At 40.7% G+C, this 23430-nt stretch overlaps 1 protein-coding gene across 1 annotated transcript in view; it reads left to right on the top strand.

Moving 5' to 3' along the window:
* Positions 1-23430, top strand: part of eif2b3 (eukaryotic translation initiation factor 2B, subunit 3 gamma) — a 32136-nt gene that overhangs the window by 6911 nt on the left and 1795 nt on the right. The window contains exons 4-11 of the mRNA XM_084369282.1: positions 4303-4462; positions 4676-4787; positions 12935-13024; positions 15756-15892; positions 16165-16355; positions 16702-16764; positions 16944-17092; positions 20829-20932. Of these exons, the coding sequence (XP_084225408.1) occupies positions 4303-4462; positions 4676-4787; positions 12935-13024; positions 15756-15892; positions 16165-16355; positions 16702-16764; positions 16944-17092; positions 20829-20932 (1006 nt within the window). The remainder of the gene's footprint in view (positions 1-4302; positions 4463-4675; positions 4788-12934; positions 13025-15755; positions 15893-16164; positions 16356-16701; positions 16765-16943; positions 17093-20828; positions 20933-23430) is intronic.

Here is a 23430-nt window from a genome sequence, read left to right as displayed (position 1 = left end):
GATTACAAGCAGCATATTTTATTTTGTTCACTCTTCAAACAGTGAAGTTGCACAAAGGTGGAGGGACATGCCTGATTATGACTGGGGTCTTTCACAATAAGCCAAACTAGTGAAAGGAGTACTTAACATGCACTTTTTACTTTGTACGCTTAAACCCCCTTTGACGTTTTTATTATCATTCGGACTTAATCACCTGGCAGATGAGTGTTTGCAGGTTAAATAGAAATATACATTGGAACTGGTAATTCAAAGGTTCACTTTTGGTCTAAATATGCAAGTCAGCTCGTAAGACTCGGGACAAAAGGTGAAGAGAGAGAGGCGAGTGAGAGATGGAGCTGAGGCTTTCCATTTGAGAGGGACACAGAAAACATACTTAGATGATGAGACTTGCTCTCCACCTTCAACCCCACCAAGCTTTTTTTTTCTCCTTATGGTGACAGAGAGTAGTCCAAGGTTTCAGTAATTCTAATGTTAGCTAATGTTAAAAGTGGCCCACATGATTTTTAGGTCAATGTGACATGAAAAAAGTTAGATGGTAGTCTTTTTATGCTTGCTGAACAAATTAGTTAAATCCTCTTTACTCATTACACCAACATCTAGTTGTATGTCTGTGCCAGACAACCCAGTCATTCGTTTGTTCTGAACTAGATGCATTTGAAGGTAGGAATCAGATTGTGGTGAAAATGCACTTGTTTGGTGTTTGCTAAGGACATGAAAAATGAAGAAACATGAGAAGATTGTATCAACTCTTTGGAATGAATCTTGGAACATGCTATTCAGTTCTCATAACACATCGATGAGCACACATGAGGTTCACTCTCACACACAATACCAAGAGCAAAGAGGATACCAGGGAATTTAGAGTTTTCTAAAATGTTGAGACTCTCTTTAACTATGTGGCCAGTTGATTTGTTTATTCCTGGTGTTAATAATTTGCACTGGACTGATATTTTACAAGTGGCTAATGTGCTTGTGAGCTTATAAATAGGAAAGTTTGCAACAGTTTCATATTAAAGTTAGAAAAAACAACTGAAAGCTGCAGACTTGGGTGTGGAATTATAAGAACTAGTAGTGTTCATTTAGTTTGTTGTTACCACCAAAGATATTTCTTGATGGCGCTTTAATTTGTAAAATATTGGATTTAGTATAAGTGATGATAGATATTTAGTTGACAGTTCTTGCGCACGTAAAATTGATAAAAAAGGCCATCATCAGGCACAAACACCGTACGAACAAAGGCTATTTGTTTTTCCTGTTTCTGTTTTCTTACAATTGCCTTATGTGAGGTCATACATGTAAAGAGGGCCTCAGTTTTATATACATTAAGGGGATAGATTAGAATTGACGCTATTCACCCACGAAGACCAACCAACAGAAAAACTTTAATGAAAACAACTGAAAGCTACATAAAGCTGCAGACTTGGGTGCTGATGCACAGCGGGATAAACAATACCAGTGTGTTTGTTTCTTGTTAAAACCAAGAACATTTCTTAATGGAGCTTTAATTTAAAAAAAAAAAACCCGTCTGATTTAGTGTAATTGATGAAAAACATTTAGTTGACTAAAAGTCTTTGCACCGTTAGCAATAAACACTTCACAAAATCCTTCCTAAAAAGGGGCGAGAACAACCATTTAAACATTATTCGATGATGATACAATCCCACCCATCAGGCAACCCATAAACAAAAATGGCACAATTACCATATATACAACGTTTTAAGATTTTGTTAAAGTGGGTCAAGATTGTGTAAGCAGTAGTTTCAGGTTGATGTCAGCCGCCGCAGGGACAAGTGTGCGTGTGTGGTTTTGTGTCCATCAGTGTGTGTGGTCCTGACCTGTCCAGAGATCCTGGCTGTTGAAAGGCCAAAGTGTCTCTGTCTCTCCAGCTGACTCCACTCTGCTGTCGCCTGAGTGTGTTCCTGTGTGTGGGGATCATGCAGGCGCATGTTTTTTTTTTTTCCCCCCTCTCCATCTGTGTGTGAGTGTGTGCACGGCACATACTTGTGTGCTCTGTTTCTGAACATGTGTGCGAGCTCGCCTGTGTGTGATAGAGGGAGAGGAGAGTTGAAAGGTCTCGGTGTCAGCAGATCTCCTGCAGACACCTCCAGCTTTGCAACGGCTGCTTCCTGTCGCCAGGTCCAGACCAGGTTATGCCGGGAGTTACCTCTAGGTCAACTACATGACCCTTGACCCCACTGATACCAGCCATCTACACACTGACACATATACAGAACTCCACTCGGGCTCCTCAACATTCAACCACAGTGCTCATTACTGAGAAAATCCAGCGAAATCTTTAATCTTTGGTAATTTCCCCAACCCATAATCCATATTTTTAAGTGTTTCAAATTGCCTGGTAATTTATACTTATCAGACCTGTGATGTTATATTTTACTGACTATTGTAAAAGCATGTTGACATGTGCTCATTTTAGTGAATGCAGTAAATTAAGTTTTGCCAGTATTTTGTCGATAATCCCTCTTCTCTTCAGTCGGTCCTGCGCCCCTCAATCCAGCTTTTATTTCAGTACTTGTTGATTTTATGCTCATCTGTTTTCTTCCTTATTTAATGCTGCCCCCCCCCTCCTCTCTCTCACTCTTTCTTTTCCTTCTTCCCTCCGCCAAAGACAGAGTAAAGATGTCTCTGTCATTAAGGCGGCTGGTGCTAATGGTGGGATTAGTACTCATGCTGACAGCCTTCATCACCGGACAGACAGAGGGATACCGCACACAAATGTGGGCGCTCCCACATGTAAACACACATACACACTTGCAGACATGTAGCATCAGTGGAGACCAGTTAAAATGACTGATGGTAGGTTTTGTGATCTCTGTCGTTGGTGGTAGCGTAAGTGATATGTCTGAGGAATTCACAGGCTGTGTTTTGATGTACAGTTTTAAACACATCTTGGTTTACATATAACATAGCTGAAAATAGTTTGAGTTTTAGTTTATGATGGGAATAATCTTGGGTGGATGAAATCCTAAATCTTTCTTTGACAGATGATGGACTTTATAGAGTTTTAAACAAGAGCGTGTTTTGTCATTTGACTATGGGAAGTCCAGCACCAAAATCTATTTTCTTGAGTCATTGTGATGTTGGAGCTGTGCTGTTGTTGGATCAGTTCATAGGAAGGTGCTCAAAGTCAGCCAGCTTCACTTTTCGTTACAGAGGAAGGTAGGAAGTTATTTATGTGACATCGTGTCAGTTTCTGCCAGGAGAATGAATTAACCGTGTGGATACAAACATATTTGGATATCTGCGAGGTTCGAGGTGGTCTTGATTTATTTTAGCCACTCACTCTTTAAGAGATATTGTGGTTGGTTACGTTCCATCACTGGTTATTCTGGATTTTTATTTTCCTCTAAATGTTTATTGGTTCCAGTTATCAGTTGTCGGTCTCATGGATTACTAATACTCACTATCAGTATCAGCCCAGAAAAAAAACATATCGGTCAGCCGCTAATATGTAATAAAGCTTAACCACGTAAGATTCAGTCATGTCACAACTTTTCATTTCCCGTTATTTGTTTGAATTCTTTGCGATGGTGTCAGTGTATTGGGATTTTTATGCAAAAAGACTGGCAAGGCAACTCAAACCTTTTATAATAAAGCACACATCCAAAAAACAGAAATGGATCAGCTGAGAAGAAACAGACACATTCTTTAACAAAACCAATGAAACGACGCAGGATTTATTACTCACTGTCCTCAGAGTTGAAGTCACTCTAAAACAGGCCGTACAAGTGTTTGTGTGGAACGGGCTTGAATATAAACGATGCTAAACTTGGAAGATGTTCCTGCTGACCAAGTTATTCCTTCTTTCTCCTCTTTCTCTCTTTCTGTCCATAATTCTGTCTCGTCTAAGATCCCGCTCAGTGAGCCAGTTTCTGTTGTGAATATTGCAAATGACAAAGTCCAAACCTCGCATGTCTTGAGGTGTTTATGTGGAGCATTGTCGCCACATTAGTTTATGTATAGTCTACATGCATGACTGTCATGAGTGAGCAAACCTCGCTTTGTAAACATAACTCACCAATCAAACTGTCCGTCATGTATTTCTCTGTTTTTGTGGGCTTTTATGTGGGTGTGTGTGCGTGCGGGGTGACATTGGAAATGTCTTTAAAACCACAACAGGTGGGAGGATTTTGTTCCAAAATAGAAAACAAGCCAGAAACTCGTTTTGAGAGCCTGAAATCTCTTTACATGGTGAAGTAATCATAATCCAAAAAGCAGATCTTGCATGTTATGGCCATTTTGTCTGTATTTACAATATTTTCTCTTTCCAATCTCCCTTCTCAGACGGACATCCTGGTGGTGAGTTGTGACCTGATAACGGACGTGGCGCTTCACGAGGTGGTTGATCTGTTCAGAGCCCACAATGCAACACTGGCCATGCTAATGAGCAAAGCCCATGAATTCACAGAAACAGTCCCGGGCCAGAAGGGCAAGAAAAAGACAGGTAACAGGAAAAGTGGATCACAGGAGATTAGATTGTTTACATTGATTACTTTTATTTATTTATTTTTTACCATGTATGACATAATTCTTATATGAAGGAAACAGCCTCCTCATAAATTTAACAAAACAAAAGTAGAAAATTGCTAAATTTGTCAGTTACTGTTAGCCTCCATTATTTTGTGCTAACATTAAATATTGTGTATGTTTTTCCCAGCTGAGCAGAGAGACTTTGTGGGAGTGGATCAGTCTGGGAAGAGGCTGCTGTTCATGGCCAATGAGGCCGATCTGGAGGATGGACTATCGATTAGGAAGTCTATCATGAGGAAGTAAGTAATTTAAAGACGTATTTATTTTTTAACCTATATTGTCTACTTACCTCTTGTAGTATATATCAACGCAGATAGGTTTGGTTTAACCTGTCCTGGTTTTGAGGTATCCATCTGTAATATATCTCTCTCCAATCATATACAGCAGAGGTGGATGAAATTTTATTTGTGGTGCTATTAGAAAAATCACATTTAAAAACATTTAAAAGCTTCTCTTTTCAGTATCAGTGTCTCGGTAGACCTTGTCGTGGACAGCAAGGTACCTCTAGTGCATCTTAGTGCTAAAGTCATGGTCCACTATATTTTTTGTACAGATATGCTGGCTGTGCTTGACTTGGTTTTGACTCGGCACGTCAGCACAGCGTGGCAGGCATTTGCATATCCATTACAACAGGTCTTTAACTGATAACACACTTGTCTTGGGTTGTAGTCAAAGAAGTTGCTGTAAATACTCTTCCTCCCTTTCATACTATAGAAGAACAGCCTCTAACAAAAGTCTGCTAATCCGGTTATAAATACGTTTAATTTCCTATAAATTCTTTGCGATAAAAGTCCCTTGTTATTTAGTTATTTTAAACTTTTATGCAGCAACATCAGGAAATGGGTTTTGGGTCTTCACCAGCAGTAACTTAACTCAGCTCCCAAAACGGCTGAAAGCGAACACAATGAAACCGTAAAATTTGACAGCAAATGTCTGAAAGTACAAACAAGGACACTGGAGAGAAAATAAACTTCAAACGGCGCAGATTCAGTTAGAAGCTAAAAAAGTATCGCAACACACGCTTGTTGGAGGGAAGGAAGGAGGGTTGTCACAGGTTGGCTGCAGCCGCGAGACGTCACTGCAGCCAAGTTGGAGGAGAGGCGGCATGTTTTTTATATCTGTCATCACGAGTTTGATCACTCGTTACTAATTAACATTAATTCCATAAATTGCCGAGCCTGTGCAGTATTGTCATTGGAAGACTAATCATGAGGTCAGCGGAGATCAGTGTTTAGGGTTTGACTGATGGTAAATATCTCCTGCACATCTGTAGTTTCTAGTCAGGAGAGCAGATGTTTTGGTTTCTAATCAGAGTCGGTATGTTGTAGGCTTAAGGTTCTGTGGCTGGTGTGTGGGATTTTTGTTACAGGAAGAGTACTCTAGGTAGGTTTTCGTTTCTCAGTCCTAAAATGCATGTATGTGTGAGAGCGGGTGTTTTGGGAGCTCGTAAATACTTCATGGAGCCAAAGCCACTGTAAATTCTGGCCAATAAGAGGGGGGCCAGAGCAGCTGCTTGCATGCTTCCCTGCACAGGGAAATCTTCAGCCACACACACACACACATATATACACACACACATTCTGTCTTTTTCGAACACACACAGAAATGCTTATATGAACACACACAGACACGTAACATGACCTCCAGGTGGACATTGATGGAGAGAAAACAGTCACACGTTGTCACAGTGTTATGGAAACACGAGCCCACAGCTAAACATTTATGGCTTACATTGAAGGACTTATAACTTTTAAATCACCTCCGATCATTTATACGCACACACGTCACACAACCACACGAAACAGATTTTAAAAATCTCTTGACACACGGTATTTATAGCCTCAAGTTCATTACAGAATAAATATCTAGAGTTGTGGACTGTTTTTTACATCAGTACCATCCAGTCAAAGGTCACTTGGTCATGGCACATCACACACACACACACACACACACGCACACATGCACACTGCAGGTGTCTCCTTTTGTTATTTGCACACTGCCTCATTCATGAAACATTTGTTCTCTCAGCTTCGTTCTTTGGCCAGAAGATGAATTCTCCAAAGAGGTTTTTTTTTGCCTCAAGTTTGACACAAAAGTATTATGTCACTACATACCATTATAAATGAAGCATTGTGGTGCTACAAAGATGCCTCAGCCTGTAAATCATATTCTCCAGATGTAAGGGAACATGGTTGTTTGTGACAGAACGTAGCAAAAATAATTATCTTCATCATAATTTTTATCTTTTTTCAGGGAAATTGATCACCATTCCCACAAAAACCCTTACTCATATCACAACATCTGTTAAAATAATCACATATGATTTTTTCACTCTTTATTCATTCAGCCATCTCTCCCTTATTCTGTGCATCCCTCCATACACCCATTCATCCATTCTTTCATCCTTCCATCCTTGTTCAGCCTCTGCCCCATTTACTTTTTTTTTTTCTCCTCGCTGTCTCTACGGTTTCCACATGGTTAGGGTGTGTTAGCTCAAAACCTTCTGCACATGTGAGATTGTTTGACCTGGAAATCGCTTTAAACGCTGTGAAAGGACTCCAGCAGAGCTTCCCCTCGTACATTACAGCTCCACCTGTCAGAGTCTCTTGGGCTGGAGGGGTGGTTGACTGTGTAAGAACAGGCCCATTCAAAATCAAAATCATGAGAAAGATTCAAGCAAAACCATTGACGTTTCTGTTTTTGGGTAATGTCGTTAGTAACAGTCGATATAAAATCACAAATTTACATTCATTCGGAGCCAATACTTCTGCATCATGTGCCATTACTAATAATTTTGAAGTTCAAATAATTATAAAAACAGCCAAGTATTTATGAGAAACATTTCTCAACTGCAATGACATTTAAGATATTGGAGCAGGACTTTGTTTGCATCTGTTAACAATGATGGCACAAGACAGAGGCTAAAACCCAGTCAACACAAATACCACAGGAAATAACTTACTTGAAGTGCAACAAAAGGACATGATTGATTAATTAATTAATTCTAAACACATTATAGAGAGAAAGTAAGTATTTTAACAGGTTTACTGCATAACTTGATTGATTACAGTGATTATGCTTTACTCCATGTACTAAACGAAATGTCACAAGTATTATCAACATAAGCTACTAATGTAGACGGGAAGTCATAAAGGGATAACTCAATAATTATTATCTTTTATTGTGTGCTAGTGTGTCAGGTTTTTGTGTGTCCGCTTCATTTGTTTGATGGGTATCTGTTGGATTACTTGTTGGCTCATTTCTCTTTTTACTACTGATAAATACTCATGATACTGATAAAACGTGGAGTATGGAGTAAACATGGGCTGAGACGATCAATCACTTAATCGATTAGTTTTTCGGCACACATTAATGTTTTTTGATTATCAATTTCTTGTCATTTATCAAGCAAAAATGGCAAACACATGCCGGTTACAGCTTCTGAAAATGATTTATTATTTATATTTATAATGTACGTAGAAAATCTTTGTTTGTCCAACAAAAATGAAACTTAAAGAGCTGACGTTGGGCTCTGGAAAACAGACAATTTCACAGACTACACAATAAATACAAAGTTTAATGTGTCAATGATCTCACAAACCAAGTGTGCAGGTTTTTCTCAGTTGTCAAGAGAACATTACTGCACCAGCAGAGCCATATAACACAGGTTCAAATATGTGAGTCAGCTCAATTAAGGAAGCATCTATTAGACTAGCGTGGTATTAAGGGAATCACACATTTTATTTTGGAGGCAATAGTTGAATGCCCCGAATAAGCCCTTCAGCCTTGTTGGCTCTGGAGTGAAAACCTGACTAATGAGGGTATTAACAGTCAATCCGTTGCGTCTGAGTCATCGTCCGCTGTGGGGTTTTAGTTGTAACAAAATAAGACATTATGCCATGTGTGTGTTTGTGTGTGTTTCAGAGCGAGAGAAAACTGACTCCTCTCTCCCACTGAGGACTTTAGTGGTGCTTTAGTAGTCCGTCATTAATCCAAGGGTTGAGTCATCCTTGCCTGCAGAGGCACTAAATTCCTGCTCCCCTCGACATCGAGCTCTACAGCACTCGCAGCAACCAGAAATCACATGATGCCGCTGTCAGGAAAAGCAAGATGTTTACTCTTGTTTGGGAAATGTGAGATGCTTGTTGTAGTTGGATTCTGCAAAACTCGTAAACTAATAAAGTAGCATGTTGTCAGTGTTCGATGTTTTGAATCAGAAGGTCTTGGAACGGTTAAAAGTAATGGAAAATGGTCAGTAGGAATACGTTAAAAATTAACATTCGATCAGATGTTGTCATTTGGTACAGGTTTAGTTCAGGGTTGAAGATGAGGGAGTCTGGATTTTTGGGTTTCTAGGACAAACTTAGTTTATTCCTGTTTGAGGCCTCCTTGAATAGAAATATTCAAGAAGTATATACAGCATATATTCGTTTTGTGTACTTGTGCCTGCGGTTTTTCTGTTAGACTTAATTCTGATAAAGTATTATTTCAGTGAAATAAAAAGCGATCGATTAAATTAAAGGCTGGTTGAGAAGGATTTGTCAGTTGTGATTTGCAAACACAACATTGAAATTTGGCTCCTATCCCTTCTTAATGGTTCGTGTTAGATGCGTGCTTAAGTTTTTATAGAGTAACACCCTGTACTCTGCTATTGGCTTGGGGGCTACACACCCACTCGCCAACGGTTGACGCCCGGAAACATCCAGAAGGTAGTTAAATACTAAGAAAAATAAGGAAATACAGGCAGAGGGCCATGCTCTCTATGGATCGGTGATAGATGACTGAGAGGGGTCTATCCATTTTTTTGGAAAATCTGATTCTGGCTCAAATTTTTTGGTGATAAGTGCAAGGCCTGGTGCAAGTAGGGCCAGTGTTTTCATGTGCGTTTCCATGCCTTGCACAGCACAGCTTGGATGCGGAGGCCATAGTGTTTTTAAGGAAATCCACGAGTGTTACATCAAACTGAATTTGCTATCGGTTTTTGTTTTTTTCTGAGTTTTTTGTAGTGGAGTCTCACATCACCTGAACTTAGAGTGTCCCTGCGAACAGCAATTTTATGAAAATTAAAATTGGGCTTATTAAGCCTATTGGAATGTGAGCAGTGGTGCTATAACATGCAGCAAAGTCCACATATTTATAGGGTGTAGCTAACTGTTTATACAGTAGCATCATCTAGTAGCTGTTTCATTAAGGTGAAAAGGTGCGTCAGAATCATTCATCATTCAGCTACGCAGGTGATTTATTACTCGTCCACATTGTGCTTCCCTTCTCATTAATCAGAGCGGCATGTTACACATTTTTGCATGTTTGGAAAAATAGAGACAACCACCCCAGTCATGCACGATCAGCTGCTGACGCCAGGGTGGTGTTAGTTTGATTAGTTTGAGTCTGCATCAAGATTACGCTCGTTTAACAATAATATTGACCAGCTTTATTTATATGATCCGTGTCTCTGGTCACACTGGGTTTACTGGGTAGAACTAGCACCTGATTGCGAGACCTCCCTGAAATGTAAAATGTTTATATTTTATGAATGAAAAGCCTGAAGTGAAATCCTGCTCATCCCTCATAACTGTTCTTCACTATGCTGACTTTAAAGGGCACCTGTTCTCTCTCTCTCTCCTGCCCACCCGCAGGTGCCAAACAGTGATGTCACATGTTGGGTGTTGCCATAAATTCCACTTTAAGCCCATTATACACACACACACATACACACACACACACACGCAGAGACAGACACACACAGAGAGGCACGCACCTGGGAAATGTTGTATGAATAAATACATTTGACAAACACCCACTGAGCGTGTCTGTGTGTGTGTGCACGCACACACATGTGTTTTTATGCTTTTGAATAAAATACCTTAACACAGACGGACACACACGCTGTTTGATTTATGGCTTTCAGCATCTGGTTGTAAAATATGTGTGACCAAGCAATCCTCCTGAGTCACTCTAGTTATACTGAAAGACTGGTGAAGAGAGGGAGAGAGAGTTGAATGGAGGGGAGAGGACAGAGTTGGCAAAATTGTAGAAAAGAGTTTTTGATGAAAGGGAGAGCAAGGAAATGGACAGAGGGGAGGAAGAGAAAGAAATGGCCTCAAATGTCTTGTTTTGTCAACAACCCAAATATATTTAGTTAATTGTCATAGAGGAGTGAAGAAACCAGAAAATATTCAGAGAATTTTAACTACCGATTAATTTAATAGTGGACAACTGGTCCATTAATTGTGGCTGCTCTAACTGGCACTCCTGTAACCATTTCTGGTACTTCTGGTATTGATGTCTTGCCGGTTTGATTAATCAGTGTTGTGGCTCGGATTAAAACTGTTTCTGTTACTCAGCAATATGTAGCAATCAAACAAAAACTTTTTTAAAAAGTAGGGAAACGTATCAAATGGAGATGCTTTCCATTCAGGACCTGATGGGTGAAATGATGAATAAATAGGGCTGGGAATGCGACTCACGATACAAATCACAACGTTACCCATGATAACGATAGTATCACGATGCAGTAATCCATACATCGCAAGATAATCATCTAACAGTACATCACGATATCTGTCAAACTGAAGAAAACAAAATATCCCTAAAAAGGCAGGAATAATGTATTTTTTTCCACTGGATTGAGGTGTCAGCGGTGTTAACGGAAGTTTACATGAACTGAAATGAAACAATATATAAAAATGTGCAAAAATTGGGCCTCTTTATCACACACACTGATTGCAACTTCTCTGTGTCTATGTCGGCCACCATTACATTGTAAAATAGCTATAAACTGGCAAGAGGCTGAACTGCAAGAAAGCAACAGTTCTGCCGTTAAAATGTTTAAAGGAGGATTAACTATGGCTCACTAAATTCTTTTTAATCTGTGTCAATGAAGTTTCCACCAGAAGGAGTTATGAAGTAGTGACTCTTGCAAGTAAATATGGTAAGGGCCACTGTTTCGAGCACCATGTTTCAATAGAAATATCAATATTTGGTGCCACAGTATTGATAATATACCATATTGATATTTTCCCCCACCCCTATGAATGTGAATCACATGCCCATGACCTTTTCAGCCACCAGATATCACAGTTTAAACAATAATGAGTTATTTTGAGCCAAGACTTTAGACAGGGATTTCCACTTGTCATCATCGAAACACTAAATAAGGGAACATTAAGTTTCAAAGACTTGTTCAATCAAGGCAAAAAAGCATGTTTTTGTCAGGCAATCATAACTTCGACTCCACGCCAAAATATTAGTCACATCTGTAGTGTTGAACATGAATACTTTGGTTTCAGTCACACTACTGACAGAGGGGCTAATCGTGGTAACTTTAAGTTTTGGCTACCGTCCAGCTTGTCCTGATTGTCCATAACATAGAATCTGTTTTTTGTTTGTTTTTCCAGGAGCAGCTATTAGTTTCGATTACTCTCAGTCTGAATTTAAAAATCGGCTCGCTCAGATTTGAACAAAACTAAGAACAGTGAACATCCTGTCTGCTTTTAATTTAGTCAAGGTTACGTTATTGTTGTGCAGTAATGAGACACAGGCTTTTCAAATCAATCTTTTACAACTTTAAAAATCTAAATCACTGCAGCGTGCTTTTGAAAAATGGTTCGCAGTAATAGAAGGTATATGTGATTTGTACTAAATGGGCTAAAACATGTAAAAGCAGTGGTATGGTCCCTTTAGGAACAATGCACCCTGCAGTTTTTATGATATAGTGATTGAAAGGGCAGAGGAAGAGGAGGATGGGTAGTGGGAGAGGATGAAGGGGTGAGGGTGGATTTGTTTATTGAAACCTGGAGGATAAAATGGTTTTCTTTGGCTCTCGCTTCGTAAATGTCACATGTTCAAACTCGGGCCACCGTGTGTCCGCGTCCGAGGAAATGTGTGAATGAGTGAATGCATGTGTGACTCAGCCCAGTGGGGCGACATCTACGGTAGCTGACAGAGGACAATAGACAGATGTCACTATTCTCTGACTTTTATGTAAGCCTATGGCCGCGTCTGGTTTCCATCAAATGTTCCTGTCCTATGTGCAAAGCGGAGGTAAATTAAAAGGGATTTCAGTAAATTAGAAGCAAACATAAAACATAAAAACAGCAGGTGATGAGAACAATCAAAGCAAGTTGTCCTCCAAGTAGCAGCCAGGGAAAAGCTGCTTGTCATGAAAGTGGTGTGTGTGTGTACAGCAGTGGGACTCCACAAATGCATATTTTGATGGAAACTCTGATATTTTCTTTCAGCCTTTTGTCTAAAATGTCCAAGATGAATCATTTTTTAGCAGGAGTTTTTGCAAAGCAAGCTAACCTGATGCTGATGTTTAGTTAAGTCCTTTGTTGTTGTTATAATGTTCCCCTTTTGACTCTTTGTGTCTGTCTTTTACTTGCAGACATCCCAGGATGCACATAAAAACAGGCCTCGTGGACGCTCATCTGTACTGCCTGAAAAAAGCAGTTGTGGACTTTCTCGCTGACAACAAGTAAGGTCTTTCCCGTATTTCTCACGTTGAATATAAGAATTAATATATCATTAGACAATTGGCTATCAAACCTTGAATTTAAACCCTAAATCTTTCAAAATAATTTCAAAAAAGTCCAGTTTATGTCTGCAGCGTGAGCAGTACAGGTATTAAGTACTTGGACACAGTCATACACACATTCACATTGGCTGCTTAATCTGCAGCAAGTGTTAAACATGGTTACATGGTGTGTAGGGCTTTGAAAGGTCCTGTTAGCAGGGTATTCTAGCGAGGTGTTAATTTGTTTTACTATGTGCCACTGAGGCAGGCTGTTAGGCCTTTAGCCTCTGAAGTGAAGCAGTGTCACAGGGAGCCTCCTGTAGCCGCCCAGGCAATAGATCCACGGTTAGACTGAAAAATCAAAGGATCTGTATATCACCTCGTGTGAAAATGTGTTAGTAATGACGTAATGGTATTAAGTAGGGGTGTAATGGTAGTTACCACATGATTCAGTCCAATTCAAACAAAAAAAATAAAAAATTCCAGTTTTTCGAACCGATTTAGGGTCAAAATGCTTTGTAACTTCCAAATTAAAATGATAACCGGATCTTTAGATAATGTTTGAAAGAAAACGTAGGAAAATAAGACCAGACTGGCAAGTTTGGAAGTCAGTCTGTCTGAGCTGAGGATCTTGTCCTTTAACTACTTGTGGCCAGAAAACACATAATGAACAACTACTCCTGTAATGAAAGGAGATCTTCATGCAGCATTCTCACTGTCTTGTTTTTGGCTTGGGTTTAATGTTTAATTTTTTTTTATTATAAAGCAGGACTAAGTGCTATATAAATACTGTGGAAGTATTAAAACGCTCAATCCACAGAGAAAAGCACGCAGCCTATATTCAGTGACTGTGCCTTTAAACAAGCCGCAAGCACTTTCATAAGGTTGTGACATCCCGTTCCTCAGCAATACCCCCAGTACGGCGGTGGTTGCAAAAACACCGGCCAAGTTGATGTTGAAACGCGCTCAGTGGGACCTTCTCAGGCCTGTGAGAGCTGTCCAATCAGAGCAGACTCAGAGAGACAGACACTAAAACAGCATTCAGACAGAAGGTGAATAGAGGTGTTGCAGCAATGGACAGCATGAGAAAAAGATGGATCCTTTAGTCACCACAACGTGTCTTAAAACATTTTTGTATCACAAAATATAGAGCCAAAACAAATGTTACGTTGTCATTAGATCTGATTAAGTCTGACTGGTCTGCCCTCAAGATGACATGTTGTGGCAAAGTGTGAACACTTGAAGTGGAGGAGTTGGGAAGCACATTAAAAGACTGTTGACAGTAGTATCAAGCATGTTTAATAAAGATGGGAAAAGATCCAGATGATTTGCAGACAAGGTTACTAGCTCAGGAAGATGACGCCAAAATCTCAAAACAGGGAGGTGATGACACTATGCTGGCATGTGCGTGTTGATGTTTTGGAAATGGTCCCATTGTAAAGCAGACGGTTGGCTGAGGTCAGATTGTAGAAATCTGTAATTCTCCAGTTCTACATTTTAATTATTTTAAATGGCGTGTCAGCATCATGCTAATTTTTGTTGACACATAAATAAATCCAAAGCCAAGTCAGCAAACACAAATCTCCCGACTCCTTTCTCTTAACCCCTCTTGAATATTTTTGGTTAATGCCAGGGCTACACTTAAACATAGTCATTTGCCAAAGAGATGCACATATAAATCTCTCGTCATTACATCACTAACGCACCCTCTGCCGCCACCATATATCATCTCTGTTGTTAGATGACTCATTTCTTTCTTCAACTCTTTTCTTGGACTTTCTTTTCATAGCTCATCGCTCTCTCTCCCTCTCTCTTCCTTTCTCCGTCTCTTGCTTAAGGAGAGAAATGGACAGAGTAACTGTTGTTTTTCTCCTGTCATTCAGATGGAAATTCTAATCTCCCTTTAAAAGAAAGTAAGAGGGCAAGTGAAGGGGGGAGGCGAGTGTGTGGTGGTGGTGGTGGTGGTGGAGAGGAACAGAGCACAGCAGAGTGCAAAGAGGAGGAAGAAATTAAGAAGGGGAAGTTCGCTCCTGGTTTACACAGAGAGAGACTTGAAAGCAGCGTTGAGCTTCATCTGCTTTCATTTTAAAAGTTATCATAACAACCTAAAGTGATGATTATCATTGCTTCATTTTACTTCATTACTTAATTTTTTTTTCAAATAACTTTCATTCACAATACCTACTTATAATGTGGCCTAGATACATGGTCAACTTTTACTGAATGGATGCTAATTTCATCCAATAACATGAGTCTGATGCAGCTGTATCTCCCCCTATGATTTATTAGCAACACATTAGCGACATAAAGTAGTGCATGAACTTGAACTGCAGTAGTTAAATGAACAAACTGTATTTATCCATTTTAGGATGTCTGTTTCTTCAAAGTAGTCCCGGTTTTCTGGCGCAACCTTGGCCTTTTCCTCTCTGTTGATACAGAATCAGATGCTGAGCACAAATGGCAGCAAAGTATTTGCCAAGGACATTTAGCGTTTAAGAGGTAGTGTATACAGAGAAATTAGGCAGTCAGATAATTGCAAGGTCGCGGAAAAATGTGTTAACCATCTCAGCTGTCTTTTCCATGTTATGTCAATAGATGCAGAAAGTAGCTCCACTACAAACTAATTTCCTCCCTTGTTAATTTAGTGTTTCACTCAGCCAAAATCACTCACTGTCTTCTTCTTGTGCTGTAGGTCCATCTCATCAATCCGTGGTGAGTTGGTACCATATTTGGTGCGGAAGCAGTTTTCCAAAACAATCAACAGTCCGAAAATTAAAGACGACGCGGAGGATCAGAACCAGAAAAAGAACGACGGCTCTACAAACCACGGTCAGTGTTCACACACGGCACAACTTCAAAATCAGAGGAAAGACAACATCTAAGAGCCACATCTCTTGATCTTATTCAGCATGGACAACGTATAGTTTTGTTTTTTGTTCTAAATTAAGACTGACACACACCTCGTACCAAGATGACAAAAAAAGGACAACTCTGCCTATCACATGGCAGACAAAACCCACTAAAACAGCTTGCATGTTTCATCATTTCAACTCCCAACTCAGCTCTTCCTGCCTCTCTTTCTCTCTTTTTTCCTCATCCAGAGCTCCTCATCTCATCACGAGACGAGCCTCTCCTCCAGCTGGCCCAGGACCGCTCCTGTTGGAACGACCACCGCGGTGACATGAGCGAGGCTTACCACGGAGGAAAGCTCCGCTGCTACGTTCACATAATGGACGAGGGCCCTTGCTACCGCGTCAACACATTAGCAGCTTACATAGAAGCAAACCGTCTGGTGAGTCTGACACATCACATACTGTATGTGTATACATGACTTTCATTTGAGTACAGATTAGATGAAATATTTATTTATTCATTATTAATTGTTTCAAGCAAAAATACAAGCATTCTGTGACAATTTTCTGGTTATCTTTGTCATATGTAGTCAATTAAATGATTTTGTACCGGTGTTGTGGGCCTATGAGAGCCTTTGTGTATGTATGTTGTATGTGGTTGTGATCTGTTGTATCGTATTGTATGTTTTGTGGTGGACCCCTGCAAAAATGAGACATGTATTCAATAATCTGTCTATTCTTTCATGGGATTTTCATCTCATGTCTCCTCTGTCTTGTCCCGACTAGGCCCCGAAGCTGTTTGAGGAGGCACCAGTTCACCCATCTGCTGTTATTTCTGAGAGATGTCAGGTAAGAATAATGTGGAAGAAGTGTCATTAGTTGGCAGTTTTACTAATTATTTTGTATCACGGCTCATTTTCATTATTTCCCTGAGTCTATCGTCACTGGAGAGGCCTGTGTGTGTTTTTTTGTCTGAGTAATGTTAATGTTTTTGTGTGCATGTGTGTGTGTGTTTGCGCTGCCCTCAGATGGGATCAGACAGCTACATTGGAGCTATGTGCCAGGTAGCAGATAAGACTTCCATAAAGAGGTCCACCATCGGAAACTCCACCGTCGTCAAAGAGAAGGTCAAAGTCGCCAACTCTATCATCATGCACGGGGTTACCATCGAGGAGGGGTGAGAACACACACATCTGCACACACACATGCACACACTTGTTGATGATATGTACTTTGAAGTGCTTCTGCGAACGCATTAATTTTTATCCTGATGAAAAGTTTCACCTTCGAGGCATATTTATTAATTAAAGTTCCAACCCTCACGTCATCTGTGTTTGATGTTCAGTTTTCACACGCGAGACAAAGCAGTGGAAGTTGGTAAACAAAGATTTCAAAATAAAATCTTAGGTTGCCAGTAAAACTTCTTTTATCTCAGTTCAAACTTTCATATCTCTACATGCCTTGAAATGTTGTCGAACCATTACTGCGCCGAGTCTCACTATCCCGAAAACCTCCCCTTCAGCTCTTAACACTGTTTGGTCTTTACATATAAAAGCAGCCTAGTCCTTCATTCATTGCATATCTTTCCATTGAATTTTCTAGGTGCTCCTATGTGCAAATGTGTGTGCGCGTCAGGCAGATGCTTGTGCAAGTGTGTGTCCGTTGATGGGAGGTGTAGCAGGTTTTTGTTTTCCGTGCACTATGGGGTCAAACAGGGAACGCTGAGTTAACAATGCATCTATTGGTGTGCAACCAGCCAGAGATCGGTTCCAAACAAACACAAAGCTGCTGGACTGAAACACACAACATCCATATATTTCATTTAGTCGCTAATTTACTCGCCTATAGCAGGTTTCCCACTGGTTATGGAATTTGCGGAACACTATGGGGGCTTGAAAGGTGAAGCCCAGACAGCAAAAGTGTGGAGTTAAAGAGCTTTGAAATTATTATTGGTAAGTTTCAACAATAACGGCGAATGAAATGTTGGAAGTGTTGATTTCCATTTTAATAATCTAGTAAATCATTATGAGGCGAATCCACTTTTTTATTATCATTAATTTTAACATTGTCTGTATGAGATCTTCTCGTTTTTTATGGAATAACATTTCCAACTTGGTTGAGGAAACTCAGAAGGACCACGCAGGCAGCAGATATTGTATTTGCCTCATTAGATTGCACTTTAGGAGGACTGAAAACCCCACTCTGAATAGTGATGCATCATGATCAGCCACATTATTGTACATCAGGATTTCGCGGATGTAGCTGGTAGATAAAGTTGTCAAAATTGACTGCTTTGTTGCAACAAAAGAGGAGCTACAAGTAGCTACTGTAGAATTAGCATGTAGATTGATCTGCTCAGTGTCTTAGCCAGAAACCCCGGTGGAAAGAGACTCATCTTGGCCTCAAGTCTGGACTTTAATGCACTCATTCACAGGCTCCTTTTCTTTTATCTCAATTTCTTACTCCTCCCTCTCTTTTCTCTCCATCAAGGCCTCAACGCCATCTCTCTCCTCTCTCTCTTCCATCTCTTCTTAAGCCTTTCAGGGACCCCAGCCAGCCAGCATGGGGACCCTCATCATGCCCATGTAGGTGCACGCACAAAGGCATGAAAGAACGAGAGAGAGAGATGGGAGAAGGGAAGAAAGAAGCGAGGGGAAAGCAAGCTAGCACGCAAGAAAGAAATTGCAATTCTTTCTTTTCTTTTTCTTTTTCTTTTTTTTTTTTTGAGGACATAAGAAGGAAGGAGAAAGAAGGAAAGAAAGAGCCAGTGTGAGGGGATTAGCAGACCCCGGCCATGTCGCAGAAACCCCTCGCATTTCTGGTTTCTTTGTTTGGAGCTGACCAGAACTTGTTGACAAAGCGCTGCGTGTTTGGGAAGGGGGATAGTAGGGGTCAACTTTACAGGGGGGTTGGCACAGGAGGTGGGGGTTGACGTGTGTGTTTGTGTGTGTGTGTGTGTGTGTGTGAGTGTGTGAGAGAGAGAGAGAGAGAGAGAGAGAGAGGGAGGATGGGGGGGTCACGGCAAGGAGGAGCCCTGGTGTTAGTAATTAGTGGTGTTTCAGCTCCGAAGCTTCTTTGGTGGTCTCTCTCTCTCCCTCTCTCTCTAATGTTACAAAACTCTGAATCTTGTAATCTCCCATCACCAACTACCACCGCCACCTCCTAGGTAGTCACTTACACACACACACACACCCACACACACACACACACTCCTTTCTCCCTCTTCCCCCCAGGCCTAACCACCTGAATAGAATGGGCCAATACAAACCTGTCTGTGTGTGTGAGGTGCAGAGGGGCCAAGTGTGTGTGCGTCACTGCCTGGGCAAGACCAACATGTGTTCTCCACCGGGCTCCCCGAGCTACTGAAGCACACACATTCTCGAACACACACACTCCACGGTTAGCTGACACAGGACACACACTGTCTGTGTCAAGACTGTCTGTGTCTCCCCTCCAAGAATTTTATGGTGATGGTTTGGCTGAATGTGAGCGTGCACGGTGGGTTGGCACCACCGGCTCAGGTGGGACTGGAGCATAAGGCCAACAATGTTTTAACACACACACGAGCAACACAGCTCGGGCCGCTGTTGTTATTTCATATATATGCTAATGTCATGTCATTAAGTCGGGTTGATTGGGAACGTTTGAGTGTTCGGAGCAGGTGGGAGGATCCCTGACGGGGAAACAGGCTGAATGTTCCTACTGTCAGTTTGACCTCAAGTGTGGCACTCACTCCGCGACTGTGCGAGCGGAGAATCTGAACAGCCAACATTGCAGGAAGGCTGTGGCTGCACTGGGCAGCTCCCAGTATGAATGTCCAGAACTGTGTGTGTACATAAGGTACGAGGAGAAAACAGAATGTGAACCATAAACATGTTGGAATCTCCAGCGGGCCCAAAGAGCAAACAGCAGAGTCGGAAAATCATGTTGTAACACTACCAAACCGATCCCAGTAAAATACGAATCTTATTTACTCAAGAGTCTGTAAAGCACCAGTTGGTACCAGGAATTAGCCACGTGTTCAGACTTTACAGGTGTTTAGTGAGTGACTGTCAATGTATCATCATTGATGAGTCTGTTTATTTTTCATTCTTGGTACCATAAAGCTGAATCACAACCTCTCAAAAACATGCTTGCTTGTATGATTTATTCCAGGTCTGTTTTATTAGACTGCGTTCATTTTAGCTAGGTGAACTGAATAAGCTGGCATCTGAGTTGAGGATACATGATATGGATTAGTTTTTTCAGCTGATGCCGATTACTGTTAATTACCTGCCTCTTATGGAAGAAAACCAATTATGCCATATTTTTGTTTTATAAAAATAATTTATGCTTACCTCAGGATCAGGAAGATGAAAAATTGCATGTTGTCTTCCTCTAAAACTAAAAACCCCAACCATGACAACATGGTTTTTTTTTTTTCTACATTAGAGTTGTCAAAAGTGTAAAAATATTGAAAATTATGAAATTTCATGCCCCCACTGCTGTTCAGATTTTTCCTTATGGTATTATATATTGATATTTTTCAAGGTATGGTATCTGCAGATCGAGGCCATGAGTCTGACGACAGCTTGCTATGCTTGTTCTTCTTTTTCCTCTTCTTCTTCTTTGTTTTTCTTCATTTATTGGCTTAATGGCTGATGGCAAGCCAACTTTAAAGGTGCATACCAAAAATGAAGCAATATCCTCTTGTGACCCACATCACTGGCCTTAATGTGGACAAGAGTCCTAAAAAAAATATATATGTTGAGAGTCCAGAAGAGGTGAAAATATTAAGTATTCTACAGGGAAGAAAAAGTAAAGTAGCAGGAATATATTTTTTTTAAGCCGCCCAGGTTGGGAACCACTGCTGTAGTATACACACTATAAGAATATTAGTGTATTAATGTAAAGTGTGTGTGTGTGATTTCCAGGTGTAACATCCAGGGCAGTGTGATCTGCAGTAACGCTGTCATCGGCCGAGGAGCAGACCTCAAATACTGTCTGGTGGGAAACGGACAACAGATCGAACCAGAGGGTGAGGCATAAACACACACCCTGAAATATTTGATTCACACTCTTCTTCTTTTATTTTCTTGATTGTGCTTTGTATTTAATTTCTTCACACAGTCATTGTCAGCGCATGATTCCTCGAGAACCTTTCTCATTAGCTCAACTGAATGGACATTGGGCGTTAGGCGTTAGGCATTAAAATGAATAAATACAAACAGCAGTTGACCATTTTGCATCCCCAAATTAGGTCACAAAGACACCGTACTTTATTACATCATCCAGGAGAACAACTTTAAAAATGAATGAGTTCCAGGATGTTTTGTTGTTGCTGTTATTTTGTCCACCCTGAGCATTTCTCCGCACCTGACTCAGATAAGGTGTCCGTGTATGTGTGTGGTATCTGTTTGTAAGTGCCAAGTGTTCGAGCCAACAGGGAAAGTTTCTTAATTCTGAAGTCTGTGTGATAGAGAGATTTGTCAAAGATTTTTTTATTTCCTTAATCCTCTTGTCCCCAAAGCTAGCTCGCTGTGTGTCGCTGTGTGTGTGTGTGTGTGTGTGTGTGTGTGTGTGTGTGTGTGTGTGTGTGTGTGTGTGTGTGTGTGTGTGTGTCGCTGTGCGTGTGTGTGTGTGTGTGTGTGTGTGTGTGTCACATTGATGGAGAGGTTAGAGAGCAGGGCCAGAACAGGACCACCCGGAATTCAACAGCAGCAGCCTCCAGCCACATCCAGCACACACACACACACACACACACACACACACACACACACACACACACACACACGTATAGAGAAAGAGAGCGAGCTCGGCTACCAGACTGAGCAGCCTAATTGAGTGAACAACAGGGTGCTCTAAGGAACAACAGTGTGAATTTGAGCTAAACTTTCCTAAAAATGTTTGAAACCGTTGAGTCTTTCTTGGAGGATCCAGCAAGTGATCGCTGCAACAAAACTGGTCTCGCTTTAGCTTTTTTTTTTTTTTTTTTTTTTTTGGCAAAGCAACAAGCTGCTAACATTATGATTTTGAACACTGGAAACTTGGACCCCTGGTTGCATGATTGTTTTGCATACACTGTATAGCCAAAGTTCAGTGACACAATTGCAAAGTTTCAGCCTCTTTTTGTCTTTGATGGACAGAAAATCTCTGATACAGACACATTGTTGTTTCATTGTGTTTTTACTCTTTGATTATTAATCCTTAATCTATTCTTGTGTCTTTGGTATATATTTTAAAAAGCATCTACTGTATATAGTCAAGTGAAGTCAGGTTTATTCAAAGTGCAAATAGACAACTTTTCAACATTTGCCCTCCCTAGTGTGTTTCCCTGTGGCATTACTGTTGGCGCCACTGTCGTAAAGACAGTGTTAGCAGCGTGGCTACCGCTAGCAGCCTGACTACTGTCCAAAGCAAAAAACAACCGCAAGAATACAAATTGGCGCCAAGAAACTCTCACTCAACAAACTTGGGCGTGGTGTAGGAGGTTGTGATAATTTACCTGTTGAGATAGATGCAAAAGCGGAGTTGTAGATGACATGGATCTGTGAGGGCATTAATGACATTTTCGATGATTTCTTGAGTACTTTCAGATGTCTGCGACCGTTCCAACTTCTTCTGCGTGTCCTATTGTCGTCTCATGGGAACTATCGGCTACTCTGCCCCTGTGATTTCTGGTGACACTGCTCCGTTTTATTCACATCTGTAACAACTTAGAGTTCAACTTAGACATAAATGAGCCTTAATAACTGACCAGAGGTGAAAAAGCGAGCAATGGGCAAATAAATGCTTGTTTTGTTAAATACATTTTAAATAATTACCTGGCATCATTACATTTACCATTATAATCCACTTCAAACCATGCCTCAACAGTTTTTAGTAGGATCACAGAGGCCGGTTTATTGATCGGTTAATCCCGATTGGGTCAGATTAGATTCATCCATGTAAGACATTGAACCAAAGATAAACCGCCTTTTACTTTATATTCTATTGTAAGAAAGCACAGGATTGTCTCTCGCCACCACCGTAGGCTGACCGTAGGCTGCTAAAGACATTACACACCCACTCCACTGCTGAAGCTGTTAGCAGCTCAGGACCACCCTGCCAGTTAGCCACACACACACACACACACACACACACACACACACACACACACACACACACAGATACAGGTCTGTCAGGTGTTGATGTTTAAAAGATCCATACTGGGCACTTTGATAAATACACACATATGCATGCATTTAAGCAGTCAGCATACATTGTAGACACACACACACACACACTATGTTTTTATCTAGTGTTGCATCCTGTTTAAATTTACCTGACAATCAGCTATATTTGGTGAGAATAAGACCCAAAACATTTGCCTTTTTTCTTCCCTTCTTTTGTTCACTCTGGTCAGAGTTGGTCCTGAATATTATCACTGGCCCAACAGGAGAAATACGTCAATGTATAGTCTAAATACATTTAAACACTTTATCAGTCACTAATGGATCAACAGGCCCAGATTGAGTAACCTTTCCTCCCTTCCTC

This window comes from Pagrus pagrus (genome assembly GCF_965226575.1).
Source record: "Pagrus pagrus genome assembly, chromosome: 12".
Taxonomy (NCBI): Eukaryota; Metazoa; Chordata; class Actinopteri; order Spariformes; family Sparidae; genus Pagrus; species Pagrus pagrus.
Note: the sequence above shows the minus strand (reverse complement) of the source record. Positions and strands in the feature narration are given on the sequence as shown.